The 17,803-nt window shown below is 34.8% G+C and overlaps 1 protein-coding gene across 1 annotated transcript; it reads left to right on the top strand.

Annotated features, from left to right (window-relative positions):
• Positions 1-568: 568 nt before the first annotated feature.
• On the top strand, positions 569-17,541 carry cbwd (COBW domain containing). The gene is made up of 16 exons (XM_066711204.1): positions 569-720; positions 1,415-1,555; positions 1,849-1,935; positions 2,718-2,814; positions 3,249-3,340; positions 5,008-5,067; positions 5,708-5,745; positions 7,806-7,852; positions 8,775-8,861; positions 8,948-8,992; positions 11,871-11,927; positions 13,927-13,978; positions 15,699-15,767; positions 16,181-16,246; positions 16,681-16,810; positions 17,153-17,541. The coding sequence occupies exons 2-16, from the start codon at positions 1,441-1,443 to the stop codon at positions 17,224-17,226; spliced, it is 1,116 nt and encodes a 371-aa protein (XP_066567301.1). The 5' UTR covers positions 569-720; positions 1,415-1,440; the 3' UTR covers positions 17,227-17,541.
• Positions 17,542-17,803: the final 262 nt, after the last annotated feature.

Genomic DNA, 17,803 nt, shown 5'->3' with positions numbered 1-17,803 from the left:
TCAGGGCACAAGCTGGACCAACTGGTGTGTCTGAGCTGATGCTGAACTGGCTCATACACAGCCCAGCTTGGGGAGAGGCTGCTGGACACTAATTATAGAGCTTTAAACTAGGGCACTGATTGGGTTTTGATGGAAACTTCCTTTTATAAACACTGTGGTGTGCTAGTCTGATAAGAGTAATGCTAAATGGTCTGTGAGTGTGCATATTTTAATACATTTGATTATGTACAATTATGACTCTAGTTACTGCTGCAGGAAATGTAAGTATGTATGGAATAATGTGGGTGTATGCATTTGTCTATTAATGTATCAATGTGTAATATTATTAAAACAGCGGCCTCTATTGTTTGGCGATATATGTGCAATAACAATACCACTGCTGTTTTTCAACATTTTCACTCTCTCTGTATATTATTCTTTATATATATTTTTTTTGCAAAGAAGAACGGGTTTTCGTAAGCGTTACAATCTAAATGAAAATGGCATGGTATTTTCTAATTCAATTAGAAATCGTTTATTTATCATTGGGAACCATAGTGCATGTCTGAGAGGGAAGGGATATATCGGAACACAGGAAGCTGTGCACCGGCTTTTGTCAATGTAACGCTGTGCGAAGTACAGCAATTTTAAGTTATAATGACCAGACTGGGCAGTGGATATTAAATAACAGTGGCTGTTACTGTCAGTTTATTTTACTGGTACTCTACTATTAAAGTCAAGGTATGCTTTTTTATTTAAACCGCTCATGTGTCATAAGCAAAATAATGCATGAGACAGAATTTAGGTTGCAGAAGCCTTAGAATAGCATGTGTCTGATTTATGGTATGGTTTTTAAAATGTTATGTGTATATATACCACACCATTAATATTAATAAAATATGTGAATCAAACGAATACCTCAGTCAAAGGTGTAAGTTAACCGCAGTGTATTTAATTTCTCTCTGGCAATGCGACGGCTCGTTTTATACACATTACTTAATCATGCCATTTTGACAACGCACCTCCACTTTCTCCTACATTTGCTCTGTCTTCTATTTTTCTGAAATGTGTAGCATTTTGAATCAAGATCAGTTTAATTGCCTGTTTCGGTGGTGGTGTTCTTTAGCATGATATGTAACTGTTTATAGTTGGGCAAAGGCATCATATTTATTATGCATTCAATAATTAATCAATCAACCTGTTAAGTAATCAATCAACATTTACAGTCTTTGAAAAGCAGTGACATGTTACAGCCTCTTTGCTTTGCATGATATCTGCCAAAGGTAATGCCACCTGATTTTATTATTATTATTTTTATTCAGGTGAGATTCCAGGATTGTATCAGATACACTGGATTGATATTTAAGAAATGAACTTTACTCATCATACTAAAGATTAAAACCCCTGAAACTGTTGTCCCTGTTGTTTTATAAAGCATCCTGGATTCCCCTTGATGCAGAAATGGACGATGTTTTAGTGGAAGAAGATGACGACTGTCCTGAGCTGATTCCTATTGAGAGGAAGTCAAACACCGCAGCAGATCAAATACCAGTGACAATCATTACTGGGTATTTGGGTAAGTCTTACAACACCCTGAGGAAGGAGAGTGTTTGTTAGCTTGTACAGTAACAGTTCCCCTTTACCAACTAGGCATGTCTTTAGTGTCTTTAGTGTTTTTACTGACCACGCTTGGACGTCCGAAAAAAAATATTTATATAGGTTTCTGTAACTTTTGAACATATTTCAACTTCCAGCATGAAGACAATGCAGTTCACTTATTCATATATCTGTTAATGATTTAATGAATTAATGAATTAATGAAGGAAGGAAGGAAGAAAGTAATAGACATGTCTATGTGGTTTCTGCCAGGTTCTGGAAAGACGACTCTTTTGAATTACATATTAACAGAGCAGCACAACAAGAGAATTGCAGTTATACTGAATGAGTTTGGGGAAGGTAAGCAGATTATGTGTTCTCTTAAAACATACCTTTTGACATTTCATATTTAATAGAATGAGTCCAATTGTTTCATTGTGTATCAGTGGGTATTTTTAGTTCGATTCCATTAAGTGTTAAAATGCTAAGATTCAGAGCGGTCTGCTCCATGGAAGTAAAGGCAACACTGAACGAATATCACTAATATTTCATGTTCATTTTCAATACCAAGTGTTATCACAAGATGGCATTAGTGGACTGTTCATTACATTCAAATGTTAACGATGGCAGTTGCTTGAATAAAAAATTGGAAGTTTGACTTATTATTAACTGTTCTTCATTTATTCAAAAAAGAAAAATGTAGGCCTATATAGTTGTTTAATATAATATAATGCATTGTTGAAAAGGAAATTAGAATCTGCATTATAACATATTTATGCAACATTAACATTTAAAATGGCTGTTGTAGTATATTTAACGTGACATTGTTATATTTCATCCAGTAAATTCTGGACTTTCTGTATTTCCGAAAAATAAGAACAACTGACTAAAATAAATGTTTGACTTATTATAAAAGCAATACTTTCTGTGGATTCAGTATTCCAACTATTTATTACAATGATTCTGAACTCCAGATGTATTTATTACTATTATTATTACATTTAAAATATGTTTTATTAAGGACTGTACAACTATATAATTTATTTTTAATACAAAAGTTAAATATGTGGTGTGGATGTTGCCACTAGGGGGCAGAGTGGAGCAGTCCTGCTTTGACTCGTGTGCACTCTCTCTCTGTGCAGGAAGCGCTCTGGAGAAATCCTTATCAGTGAGTCAAGCTGGGGAACTGTATGAAGAATGGTTAGAGCTGCGCAATGGCTGTCTCTGCTGTTCAGTCAAGTGAGTTCACTCTGCCAGCTTCTGACCCTTCATTATCACAGAGCCATTCTTATAATAAGAATAACCCAAGGACAGGATATGAGGATTGATTTGTGGCGGAATGCATCCTGTAATACCTGATGTGAACTGAATACCTTCAATATTTTAAAAGTCCCTAGCTGCTGTGGCTGTTGGGACAGGGATTTAATTACTATTCACTACTTATTAGACTTTGTTGAGCTGAATGTGTTTTGGATGGAAATGTTTAAGCAAAACTGGTCTTTTCATACAAAGCCTTTGTGTTTTCTCCAGCAGATAGTGTATTGTCTAAATGGTTTTGCAGGTTACTTTTTGTAAAAAAAAAGTTTTACATCCCAATGGCCAATTTTATGACTTAAAATATATCACTAACCAGCATGAAAATTCATAATCTGAGCTAGAGTCTGTGTTTACAGGGACAATGGTTTGAAAGCGATCGAGAATCTTATGCAGAAGAAAGGAAAATTTGACTATATTCTCCTGGAAACCACAGGATTAGCAGATCCAGGTAAGGTTCAGCAGGTGATTCTGTATCGGTTTTATACAATTTAAAATTAGATGATCAAACAAAGATTGATAATAATCTTAAATCCTAATTTAAGTTAACAGACTTCATTGTTATTTAAGTTAATTGTCATTATTTTCTTGTTTTGTTGTTTCATTATTTTGTTTTTTGTGCTTTTCAATATCAACCACCCCCCAAAAAGGTACTACTTTTTTAAGGAAAATTTAAGCTTTCTGAGCTTAATAATAATTTGGTCTTAATATCATATACCCTATGTACAAAACATAAGGGGAAAACCATGCCCCAGAGTCAAGAAACTCTCTACTTTGTAATGGAAAGCAAGCTGGTAAGATATATATTTTCAGTATAATTAATGAAAGTGCTAAGTAAATTCATATAATTTCCATTATCAGGCGATTGTTGCCATTATGTGTTCACAAAATTAGGGCTGTCAGGTATGCTTGCTGATTTTTGCTTAACGAAGCCTGTATTCTTGCATAATTCCCTGACAGATTTCTTTAAATCAATTATTTGCCTTTGATTTTGTAAATATTATTGTACTATGTGCAGTTCTTTTTAAACGCATGCTCTGTGCATAGTATCTATTCTTTAGAAACCAAAAAGTTTATGGTTCAAATGCCAATATCACAGAAAAATTATCTTGGCGCTCGTGTTTCTACTTTAGAAGAACTGCGCACTGAAGTTCAAATAAAAGTAATTCCTGTGCTACTTACTTTTGATCTGAAACGAAGTTTAAAAAAAAAAAAAAAAAAGGAAAAGAAAAATTGATTCAGCCCCTGCAGCAGGGGAAATCCTATTTCATGAAGATGGGAAAACTATTAAGGCTTTTGGAAAGAAAAAAAAAATCAATAGGAATCAGTAAGTCATTAGAAGGCGAGGGCCTGGCTGTATCCTGGATGAGTAAGCAGTGCAAATAAGTGACAGGTGTTTGAGGGCTGACATGAGTGGCAGTCCAGGGCCTCGTCAGTCGGGGTAGATGGCTCAGGACAGTCTCCGAATGAGTTCACTCAGCCTGCCTGTTCCCTGGAGCTCCATTCGTGGAGACAGAGCTGTCACTAATAGCTCCTTTGAGGACAAGGGAAGTAAAATACTATCATTTCCACATCAAGATTTTTTCCCCCAAAACCTATTGCACCGTTACGTGTTAAATCGGATAAGTGTCACCCTTTTTTTTTTTTTTTTATTGTCATATTAAATATTTACATTGCTTTCTTTTTTTCCTTGCCTAACATTTTGAAAACAAGTGCAGCTTGGGCACATTCAGCTTTGAATTAATTAAAAGCACTACTGCACCGGTTATTTTAGAGGCTGCCACAAATAGTGAAACAGTATGTAAAGGAAATCGGCTTTCTTTTTAGAGGTGTTTTTAAATACTAATGGCAGTATTGACTGTTGGTTTCCATTTAGACCTTTTTGGAGGAATAACATTTATGAAAAATGTAAGTTAGAACACTGACAGGCAAAGCTCAATTGATGTATAAAGATATTCAGAGACGCTAAGTTCCCTGCACTGTATAATAATTAAAATAATATTAAAACAAAAAGTGCTTAACACCAAGTGCAGTGTCCCCTGTATCTACAATGTCTGGTGTGAAATGTCTGTGCCTGCGGGTAGACTTACAGCTTGACCCTTTCTGTTTCTCCCACAGGAACTGTTGCTTCTATGTTTTGGGTTGATGCTGAACTGGGAAGCGATATCTATCTTGACGGTAGGAAATACTTCTTTACCAATTCCAGCTTTATAAATGAGAATTTTTTCCAAATAACCGGTTGGTGAACCAGCCCCACGCAAAACTGGAGGAACTGAGGACATTGTGTTGCAAGTCACAGTTCCCACTGGGAATCAAAACCATTGGTGCCAATTGGAGCTAATGACACAGCTTGCCCTTAACAGCCCATTTCCTACTGGCACCTGGAGTTGCTGCTTATTGCTAATGTTGTTGCCCAGCCTAATCTCAGTGATTCTTGTCCCACAGCCAGAAACTTCTAGCCAAAAAAAATGTCTCAAGCTGGACTCAAACATCAAACTCGTATTTCCCCAGATGTAGGACTTCAACTTATGCCTGTAGAGGTTTATGCTGGATTTGCAGTGATCTTCTTTACTTTGCATCTCCAGTGTGCTTCCACAGTACCTTGGAGGAGGTACACATAGTCAGTGTTTACAATATTCCTTAGTTTGGTGTCTCTTTGGTGGCTTTTGTTAGTTGTTGTAATCTCCACTTAATACTAACCCCCCACCTCCAATACATAAATGTTTCTTCCAAACTGAGACCAACTTTGTGTATCAAGTAGTATCAAGCAAGTGTCCTGTGTATAATGTAGTAATCTGCGTTTACATGTTCATTTCAGGCATTGTAACAGTCATTGATGCAAAGTACGGCATGCAGGTAAGGGTTTATTTCAACATGTGTATTTCTGAAATTGTCCCTTAAATCGAATCACTACATCAGTGAGACCAAATCAATGTGCATTTCATAATCCTCTATAAATTAAGTTCTTCATTTTTAATTCTTTATTGTATTAAACAGCACCGTTTTAATTGATACTATTAAACATTTTCATATTTTGTTAACCATTTTGTGAGCATTTATAAAGTACAGTGATGCACAACAAGGTTCTGTGTTACTTGTTCTACAAACTCACAAACACTTCACAGAAGCAGTAAGAGGCTAGACTATTAGTCTGTACATATTAGAGAAATGTTTTAATGTTAAACGCCAGTTATTTAAAAAAGAACCACACAAATATATACATCTCATTGTTCTGAATCAGCTTACATGCAGAAAAATATAACTTGATATGTTATCTGCGGTACCCTTTGGTTTACTCTGAACAGTGCAGCCTTATTGTTGACAACCGAACAACTGCAGTGCTAGCAAAACACTTCCTGTAAATAAAACCGGCAACAAACATGTATTACCTTGTCTGAAAAGATAAATCTTTTTTTTTTTTTTGATCTTTGTTTTTGAAATGTAATCATCCAATAAAGACTCTTAAACTCTAATAGTGTGTAATCTATCTATTAACCTTTCCCTTTATTCATTCCTACACATTTATCAGATTGTTATCTAAGGTTGTACTAGTAACCTGCTATACAGGAATAACACTGGAGTAGGGCAGGCTGTTTTTGTAAAATGTGTGGTCTATTGAAAGAAAACGAAAGGTTGGTGTTTAACAAGACGACGCAACTTACTTTCTTTTACAGAATCAAAAGCTGTCACATAGCCATCCTTTGCTAGTTGTCGAGAGTTTCCACCCCCTTTCTCTAAAGCTTCCACTTGTGATTTAAACAATTCAGAGAACAGCAGTAGTAATGACACCTAGATAATAGGCAGCAATTTAAGGGTGTCATGCTTCACAGATCTAGCCCTTCACAGCTGTAGCTGCGAGAGCCCTTGCGTGGCCCGGGAGCCAAATTGAAACTGAAGGGGTAATTGATATCAGAGCCTATCACTCTAATGGGATTGTCACCCGTTGGTCTGAAATATTCATTTCCTAATCATGGACAAATGATGGGGCAAGTTGAAATGCCAATTCTAAAGCTCAGAGGGACTGACACCCAGGCCAAAGGCATTGTTCTTTTTTTATATGGATCTAAAAACTTGGCAACTTTCAATAGCGCTCAATTCATAGCGGATGAGTTACAAAGAAAAGGTCAGAAAAAGGGTTGCGATTTTATGCTCTCTGTTATTACACATTTAGCGTTGACAATAAAAAGGCTCGGATTTGAAATGTATAAAGGGATTAGGTGATATAAGAAAGTAAATAGGGTTATCTTGTAAGGTCAGATTGTTTTAAAACGATTATATAGCATGGATCAGACACATTTTCTTCCCTCATTCTTCTTCATTTACGAAGTGTCACTTTTTAATTTACTGAGACATGCTAAGTAAAATATATTTATATGGGTTTGCTGTTGGCCAACAATATTAGAAGATTGTCTAAAGACCTGTCTAAAGACTCAAAACAGAGGGAGGCTTTTGTTATTGATTTCCACAGAATGAAATGAGATGTAAACTTCGTATGTTTCTACCAGTCAATAAGGGAGGAAGGGAAAACAATTTAAAAGCTTTTTATGTTTTACTACATTTAGTTGTTTTTTTGTGTGTGGAATGAAATGCACAAAGGATTAAGGCTTCTTTATTTTTTTTTATGCAATGCCTTACAGAATTGCAATATACCGAATCTTCTCAAATTCTGAAAAAAACAAACATTGCATTAATGACTGAGTAAATTCAATCTATCATAAATACAGCGTCATTATTCATGTTATTTAAATTTCATTAATAATATCTAGGCTATATGACTACAGTGTTTAAAGGTGCCCATTCCAAATTTTTTCATAAATGTTTGCAATGAGTATCTGTTCAACAAAGCCAGATGTGGAAAAGTACTGTTTTTTATCTTGCAGAAATGAACTGATTTTGGTTTGTATTTTATGTCACAGCATCTTACTGAAGAGAAACCAGATGGACTGATAAATGAAGCAGCCAGGTATTGAAGTGTTTGGGGTTTTTGTATGTTATTTTGACCAAAACGGGATGGATACTGCGTACAAAACTCTTCTCTTAATTACTGGCTATCAAGTATTTTCTTGCATGGAATTTTTTTTTTTTGTGGAAGTATAGCCAGATCTCAAGGGCATAGGTGTCGCATGGCAGAGTAATCGTAAGAATGGCAGTTCTGGTTTGGCGAGGTGACCGTATTTGTGTAGGTTTTATAGAATTCTCTGTGAGTAAACACTTGGAATTGTGTAGCGATCAACAACAGGACTTGCTATTACAATATATACAGAATTTTGGAAGTTATATCAGACTGTTTTCCGGTGCATAGTAAAGCACTGTAACTGAAAAGTCTGTAGTGTAGGGATGTAAATTAATGTCTAGTGTAATTGATTGCTTTAATGTGCAACTCATTCAGTTAACTCAAAATAGTTTGACAAATGCAATGCATAAAGACAAGTTGTAAAATATGTGAGAATTTGAAAAGGTTAATTACTAAATAGAAAACGTGAGCTGTATACTTAAAATAATTTAGTAGATTACAGGGTTATTCCTTTTAGGTACAGTCTGATTGTGCAGAAATTCATATTATAAGAAAATAAAACTGCAAAACACACTTCCAGTAAAAGTGGAGCCATGTTTCATTCAGTTGTAGACTAAGATAATTTAATTCAGCTTTAGATTGTACAAATTATTTATGTTGTACATTACATTTTGTGTTTAAAGCTTGAGTCCCTTGTGTCCCAAGAGATTCTAAGAAATATGCACAATACTATATTGGCGGATACACACAATGGGAAGGAATGTCCATTGTACCAGGAAAGGGTCCAAAAGTGTGTAGTTTAAACAGATTTAATCGGTGGTGATTTGTATATGTAAATTGAGAAAGCAATAAACTCATATTTCTCTTTCAGACAGATTGCATTGGCAGACCTGGCCATCATTAATAAAATAGACTTAGTGGAACAAGAGGAACTCCGTGAGCTCAGGGATACTGTCAGGCAAGTTTTTTAAAATATTCACAATTTCATGGTTTTACTTCCCAACACTGTGCTTTGCCTTGTAAAAATTGTTTTGTTTTCCACAGGTCAATAAATGGACTGGTCAGAATTTTAGAAACTCAGAAGTCAAGGTATGTAATTATTCCTACAGTTAGAGTTATGTATTAAAAGGCCTATTGATAGTCCTGTGATGTTAAAGAGAAGCTCGAACAATAGGTCAAGGCTTGTTTTAATCTGGGGGACAAAGCTCCTCTCTGAAAAACAACAACAATGCCTTTGAGCTGTACCTAGTCCACGTAATACAGAATATTATATATGAATGAAATAGGAACAATATGAACATCTCCTTTGGTGTTTTGTATTCGGCAGACACTGTAGTATGCGAAACAAAAGTAGTTTGCAAATGTTAAGTGGTATTAGAAACATACCATTCGATGACATGTTTTTTTTTATGGTAGGAGATATTGATAGTTAAAATGTAGCAGCCGGTGACACCTCCATTGCAGGGACTGATTTGTTAAGTCAGAACAGTTTCACTAGCTGGCTGAGCTGTGATATGTCAACAGTGATCATTGTTGATAATGATTTGACAACTTCAGATGTCATCCTGGTTGAGCTTGCTAGTGTGTGGGCAGAACCAGCAGGGGGAAGCCTGAATCCCCTGGGGTAATATGCATAGGAATGGAGAGCTCTGTGAAAATAATCACCATTCACCTCAAAATGTTACAAATGTTAAGTAAAATAGTACAAGCAATGATTTGGTGTCCTTGATAAAATGTATATGATGAAGTCCAGAACAATCATTGAAAAATACTACCATTTCTTTAGAAGCTTCTAAGCCCTATGAACCCACTTTACCATATCTGACTCTCACTGTTGAGCTGATTCCCCAGAGGCCAATCACACAGATAGACTTACTTTCCCAGCTTTTATTGAATCGTGTGTCAATAGGGGGTTATAACATGTTTCTTTCTGTGAGCTGTGCATACTTTTTAGCAAAGTGAATGAAGTCATTTCATTTCCAGTAGTAACTGTGCTGCTGAATTCTTATCTCCCTGGTCCTGTTGCTTGACCCTGTACCCCTGCTGGGAAACAGGAGTCTACTGAAAGGCTCACCAGTACCATCTGTCATGTTCGCGTTTATGGATCACACTCTTGTTATTTTCCCTGCTTTGTTCTAGTAGCAAAGGTTAAATGCATTGTACAAAACAGTTAAAAAAAACTTCAGAGCCCCCTTGCACAAACACGACTATACAGAAGTGTCAATTTAATGTGCATTCCTTGACATTTTGGTAATTATCTCTCAGACTCACACTGGGACATTGACTTTGAAAATACTAAAGTCTAGGCCGCACCAATTACTCTCATCAAGGTAAAGAGCCGTTTGATTTGTATGCGTTTTGCAGTTAAACAGCCAGTGCTGAAATTGATACAACAGATTTAAAATTCAGTAATAAGAGGAGGAGTGATAGGTTAGGGATGGGTTAGTAGGACTAGACTAGACTAGAACCACAGCAATTAAATATCCTCGTATTCATGATCAACACAACTGTGAGGATAGTTGCTCTAAATTCTCATACACCCAAATTTCGAAAAGAAACAATCAAAAGAGAACAAATATGAAAAAGGAACTTGATACTGGCAGCATTATGAGTCTTGGGAAGATGTTCAGCAGAGACTACAAGAATACTTTATGGGCAAACAACCTGTATTGTGTGTGAGATTTTCCAAAAGCATTCCTCTTGTCTTTTAAATTATCTTTCACTTTGCATGGAGAAAACAATAAAACATTTTAATTAACAAACGTGACATTTCCAGTGTAAAAAACAAAAACAAAAAAAACTGTCAATATTTAAAGTGGGTTAAAGTGGCACAGAGATACTGTTCATCCACAGAGTGAACAGGGGAAGGCTGTATCATAAAAGCATGTTTCTGATGCAAGATACTTGAGGATGCCCAACTATATTTACCCTACCCACACATGGTTTGAAAGCTGGTTCTACCAAATCACCTTGTGGAGTAGTGTTTGAGAAACTAAATAACTATTCAAGACTTTGTAAAGTAAAAGAGAATAGTCAGAAGAGTTAGTATCCTATATATTTAATAGTTTTTCACTTTGATATCGTTATAAAGGCCTCGCTTCCAAAGACTGCAGTTATAGGCTACAACAATACCTGAGCAGAATATGTTACCATTTTCAGTGTGACGTTTCAACCTGAAATATTTGGATATTGTTTGTTTTTGAATTTGGCACTTTATTTTTTATTCCCAAACCCCCCACCGTTTGACAGTAATTAATATATACATTTAACCCTTAGCAATGTTTATCTCCAGTCTAATGTAAGTAATTAAAAAGGTTCAAAGGGCTACATATTTTACTTATGATATCACTAACCTTTATTAAATAAGAGGTTAACCTCGTTCACTGCAATACCTACCTTTCACAGTGTGATTGTTTTTCAGACAGTATGAGTATGAGTTTTTGGAGTGCTGCTGGCAACTGACAATACAGACACCACATGCTACAAAGGAAATTGGTGTTCATATGCTGGCCACTGTACCATAAGAAGCTTGTGCTGATGAAAATGCAAAGGGGGGGTCTCACCAGTGTATAGAGTTTAATAAAAAAAGATTAAAATAGCTGATTTACAAAGACACTTGTTTCAGCCTTATATTTTGATATCTGCTGTTCAATTTGAGCCGTGCATAATCAAAGGCACATAAAGCTGAGAACTTTGGATTATATAAATTAAACCTCACAACCTCCAACTGTTTGAAAGTTAGCGTATTGTAAATTATTACATAGGGCAACACAGAGAACACTTGTACTGCATTGTTGTATTTCTGTCTTCATTTTGTTATTCCAAAAAAATAAAACATGTTTTTTAGATATATAGTTCAGGATGAATGTCAAATTACGCTTTTGTGTTAAGATTGTATTATTTTTTCACATAAATACTGAAAAAATTGCACTTATGCCACTATTATTTGTGTTGTTGTTTCTCCCAGAGTTGACCTGTCCAGTGTTTTGGATCTTCACTCATTTGATAGTAAATCTGGAGCAAGGTATGTTATTTTGTATTTGTGCCTCTGTGAAAAGGATTTTGTATATGAAAATCCATAAAATGTTTTGAGCCTGATCTGGTCTGTGGTGGCAAGTCAACCTTAACAAAATTATTGTATGAACATTGTACCTCATTACCCGTAATGTAGTTATGTGCTTAAACATGCTATCTTAGTACAGAGCAGCTACCATATTATGCCCCATTTGAATATGTGCAATATGAGATCATTGGTCCTGGTCTAAGCAATTATACTAACTAGGGCAATAAATTCAGACCATCTTTCAGTTGCTTTATTAAGAGATCTTTGGAAGATGCTGAGATCAGAGGACCTCTGTCTTCTCTCAATCCTGTTTCATCCCATGAAGACTGCAGTGATCTGGTGAAACATGAACTGTAAAGCAAAAGACAATGCTTCTCAAAACTAAACTGCTTTTACATTTTCATGATTATCTTTCTGTGTAATATTGCAATGTGTATCATTTTGTGGAAACAAGCCTCCCAAGCCTCCCCCTCCCTCAAGTCTATTAGTTTGAGAGTTGGCTTTTATATAAATCATGCTGATAAGTAATTGGAAATGTTTTTTAATAATAGCTGAGAAAAGATGCAAGCAAGTCACTTTAAATAGGCCACTTATGTTTGGATCTATATGAATTTCTAATTTTATGCTGTAGGTAAATTCAGATATTGCTTCTCCAGTTTAAATTTAGTTTAAATCGTTATGTTTACGATTTTAGTCTGATTACCACAGCAAAATACTCTTATTGTTAAAGCCAAGTAATCAGAATGGAATAACTTTTTTTTAAATGCCAACCAGCTGTGTGGGATTATTTTTTTAACTTGGTAGAAAAGAGAAGAATTATCCTAACAAACTTGTCTGCATAGATACCTTCCCTCCCTTCTTTTAAACCCACTGTTACCAATTTACCCCCTTTGCAGACCTACCAGACCATTTGTTTGAAGTTCCCCCCCTGTGACTGCCTCTATGGCACAATTGTAAATAGTATAATCTGTTGGACAATGTTCGACTGCATGTCTTCTCTCAGCATGTCTGAACACCGCAGCTGACTGTTACAAAAAAAAGGCTCACCGGTGTGTGTTTTTTCCTTTTTTATTTAAGCAGGCCCATGAGAGCCTGGATTAAGAAAGCAAAGTTAAACTTTTCTAAGCAGCAGGCTAAGCCAAAACATCTGCAAGCTTCGTACTGAGGGCTTGATTTGGAGCTAATTAAGTCCTTGTATGTGTAGGGAAACACACAGGAACTGCCTGTGTCCTTAATTGTTTCTAAACAGTTACTTCATATGGCATTTTAAAAACCCTCACTTGTATTTTTACCCAACAAAACAGCCATTCTCTTAATCTTTTAATTTATTCATAATTTTATAATTATTTTTTTCACAGTAAATGTTACCTTTACCTTATTTATTATATTTTATTATATTTACATTTGTTAGACTTAACATGCACCTTCATTGGGGCTTTGAGGAGTACAGTAGATTTCCTTTTAAGACTTTTTCTGAATCAACTCGGTTCCACTCTTAGATCACACAATTACATTCTGCGCTCTCTACAGTCTCCCAATTTGCTTTTGATTAAAAAAAAAAAAAAAAGTTTTTCTCTCTGCAGGTGCCTTTCGCATTTTTTTCTTGAGAAATCCAATGCAGACACACAGTATGAACAAAGACATACAATGCTCCCTCTTGTTCCTGTTCACAGTTATAAGGACTAATCTATTTCTGATGGGATTTTAAAAGTTTGAACTGAGACAAGGTGAATTATATGAGGTGACAGAAATGTACTATTGAAACCCTGACAATGAGTTGTGAATGGAAAGCACAATATATGCATCAGAATCTAACTGTATACATTATTTTGTCTATACCCAGCATATTCATTGAAACCTACCTGGTAGTTTTAGTAGTCATTTTCTGTAGTTGTTATAGGGTTATATACATGCAGTTGTGAGGTTTAGCGTCCTAATGGGATAATTGCTTCCTTTCTAGTTTACAGGAAAAGCTGCATCAAATGCAGACGACACAGCCACATCTAGACAAGGTAACCGCCTAATGGAGAAAGTTGCATTTCTTACCTGCCATGCATGAAAATGTTTAGTTCTTCACATTGACCAGCAGTTGATAGTTGGTGTGTTTGATTGATTAATTGTGTCCGTATGTCAAACTTCAAAGCTGTTTTATTTGTGGACTAAATGCAATAAACAATATATAATTTGGTCCATGATGCACATTTTTAAAAGATTACACTTAAAAGTATGTTTTTTTTATCTGCTGTCTTTTTCTTTTTGTGGTGAAACACTTTTTATTTTACAGATACCTAAATTAAAGGGTTAAAAATGTGGATATGTATGTATGTATTCAACCATGAGCTAATACAGTAATTGAAAATATTAAACTTGTTTCCTTATTGAAAATACTAAATACTAAAATACTAAATAAACATTTTAAATAACAGTCCAACTGTAATATATGTGTCACATAGCACTGTGACTATGTTTTGTCAATAATAATAGCTATGTATACCTCATTTATTCATGCTGAGGGTATGAGGGCTGTTATATATATGCAATATCATTTTGTAGCTAAGGAACCTTTCATTTAGTTTGTTGAGCTGGATTTGCATATATATATGCTGAGAAAAACACTGTGAATCCTTAGGTTTTACCCTAACCCTCACCATTTATTGATTAAGAACATCTGCAAAAAGATTCATTTCCCTGTTGCAAAATATCCACAAGTGTGTAAAATATTGAAAACTTGCAGCTTGGCATCTAAAGGAGGATTTTCATGAAACCCTTTTTGTCTGGGCAGCACATCACTTCATGGCATTCCTTGAAGCCTAATTCAACTATATTAACAGGGTCAAAGGGAGGACATTACTTTTAGTGTAAGACCAGTTGTTAAGCCATTTCCAGTTTGAGAGTCTGGTATAATGAGTGACATACAACAAGATCCTATGAGTACGTACCCCACAAATTGTTTTAACTGAATGCCTCTAACACTAGTGGGCCGCTGTCTGAAGTGAAACAGGGTGTTCTACATCTATTTTCATTACTTTGTTCCTCGCTGAGCCCTGAGTGCCATCGTAAGACTGCTGCCACAGTGTGGGGTTTAATGTCCTCCTAGGAGGGGGTTAAATGTTTATATTGTCATCTGTTTTCTCTTTCTCCTTTTAGAAACGCAAGAAACCCCTACTGAGCCGAGCCCAGTTGCTCTTTTCATGCAAATGTCTCTGCTAGTTTCTGTTGTTATACCAAATAACAAGGAAGTGTTTAACTTTAACACTTACACACAATACCTAAAGATCTGCAAAGTGCCTTTTAATGCTGAGAGAGAATTCACACGGGGACAAAAAAGCAGATTACATTTGTGTGCTTCTGTGGGTGTTTGTGTTTCAGCATTTAGATATTTTCAACCAATACAACCATTGGTCTTTTTTTTTTTTTTTTTTTTTTTTTTTTTTACTTTTAAAGCATTATGTGTTTTTAGTTTAAAGATTTTAATGAATATTTTTTAAATTTTAACATTAACTTGAACATTCAGATGAGCCCTGCGTTTAAGCATCTTTAACATTGTTTTTGTCCTCGGGTATGTTTACCTTTCTAATGCTGCCATATTTATAAGCTCTCAATACTGCTGTCCTAATTACTATTTCTTAAGACTTAAGACTGTTTCTTAAGTTAAACCATAAAGGAATTATGTTGGTACTGCAAAAAATAATATAAAATAACAAGCCCTGTATATCCCCCCCTGTTTTTCAGAGTATTCTCACGGTAACATTTGAAGTACCTGGGAGCGTTTCAGAAGAATGTTTAAATTTGTATATTCAGGTAACTAGTATTCTGTGAGCTACCCATCCTTTGCTTTTTTCATACAGTAATTTCAGATACAGTGATTTTTATTTTAAACCCATTGAAAGGGGTGCTGTGATTAAATAATCTGTTTTCCATTTGTATTGTGGTACATGTATACTATTGTAACAGGGAGGGTAGCAGCTTTTTTAATTGGTGTTTTATCTATATTATTGTGTTAATAAACATCTTCATCGACAAAATCTATTTATTTAAAAAAATAAAAGATTGATCTTGATCTGTAGATTAAACTATGGACCGAATATATATAAAGAATGTAGGATGACTACAAATAGATTACATTTAAATAGTAATTTTAATGGTCTGTATTAATTTGTTTGATTGGTAAACAACAACAAAAAGATAAAAATAGTATATGCATGTTTTTTCAGAACATTTTGTGGGAGAAGACTGTTAAGAACAAAGCTGGTGTGTTAATGAAGATCATTCGATTAAAGGTAAAATATTGTCTCAATAACATTCATCTTTATATTTTGCTGTGCTATGTATATATTTTTTCCATAAATTTAACAAATCAGATCTAGCAGCTACTGTGTTATCTGAAGGGTTTGGGGTTTTAGTTTTAAACCATTACACAATGAATGTGAATTCAGGCTGATATGGTAGATAATCTGCAAGTTGCACATTACGAAACAAGGTACTTGATGGCAGGTTTCCATTGGATAGAAGCAAATAACATTGGAACAACAAAAAGCTGCCATCAATAACCAGATTCTTACAATGCGATGTGGCTGGGTTGATGTTTGGATTTAATCTGGGCCATAGACATTAAGGAAACTTTGTATGGAAGGAACTCTATAAAGATGTTGGTAATGTATGACGTGTATTTTCTTCTGAAAGCATTTTTAATCTTCTTGTGAACTGAAATCAGGGGATCGTTTCCATAGAAGACAAGCCACAGCAGATGATACTACAGGGTGTTCATGAACTATATGACCTGGAAGAAACTCCACAGATATGGGATGACCCAGAGCCCAGAATCAACAGACTGGTGTTCATAGGTGAGCTTCAGACAAGTAATTACGGGTTTAATTTTTGCAAATGAGAAATGAGAAAAAGCCATATTTATTATAACAGCCTAAGGTACAATTAATAAATGTAATAAAAACAACCTATGGTAAATTTGTCCCATTTTGTGTATGCTTAATATTTGTACTTATAATATAAATAGATAATTTTCAGAATAATTTATTTAGGATCCTACTAACAAACAGCAATCTGTCTGTGTTCATGTGAAAGTAGTAACTGATTTGTACATCTCTTGATAGCAGTAATGATTTGTGTGTGTGTGTTCATGTACTTTGCATGTTGCATATTTATTTACGTATTTCTGTCATTTGCAGGTAAAAATCTTGATAAGAGTATCCTCAAGGATCTATTCATTTCAACAGTTCTCAACCAACAAAGCAGTGACTAGCCAAAGGACTTCTGTGTGATTCGCATCCATATGGTAAACAGAAGACAAATTAGTAGCAGGGAAGGAGTTAAACATCCTTTTAGTAAGTGTTTTAAAGCTATATTACTTCAGAAGAAGAATATATCTAGAACTATAGTTAAAATGAAAAAAATGTTATCAAAAGGTAAAGAGAGAATAAATACATGTTGTTTACTTTACATTTACATTATTTTCAAATAAACTTAAAAAAACCTGTCTTAAACACAATCTTGTAAGTCCTTTCTGCATTGGTTTTTGTAACATGACGCTTCTAAATAAAAACATAATTTAAATTCATTGTTGAATGTAACTTTAACAAAGACATCCTTATTATTATTATTATTATTATTATTATTATTATTATTATTATTATTATTATTGACATATATGTATATGTGTGTGTGTATACGCATGTGTTTGACACCATTTGAGGCCAATAGGTTATTATCGTGTGCAATCTTCGTGCAATCAGGGTAAAGATACCCTGAAATTGTGTGTCGGATGTAATTTCTATATGTATAAATGTTTTGTAAAGCTGTTCCTTTAAATTATAAATGTC

Source organism: Amia ocellicauda, chromosome 8 (genome assembly GCF_036373705.1).
Source record: "Amia ocellicauda isolate fAmiCal2 chromosome 8, fAmiCal2.hap1, whole genome shotgun sequence".
NCBI classification, from domain to species: domain Eukaryota; kingdom Metazoa; phylum Chordata; class Actinopteri; order Amiiformes; family Amiidae; genus Amia; species Amia ocellicauda.
The sequence above is the reverse complement of the archived record's forward strand: the minus strand, read 5'-3'. Positions and strand labels throughout refer to the sequence as shown.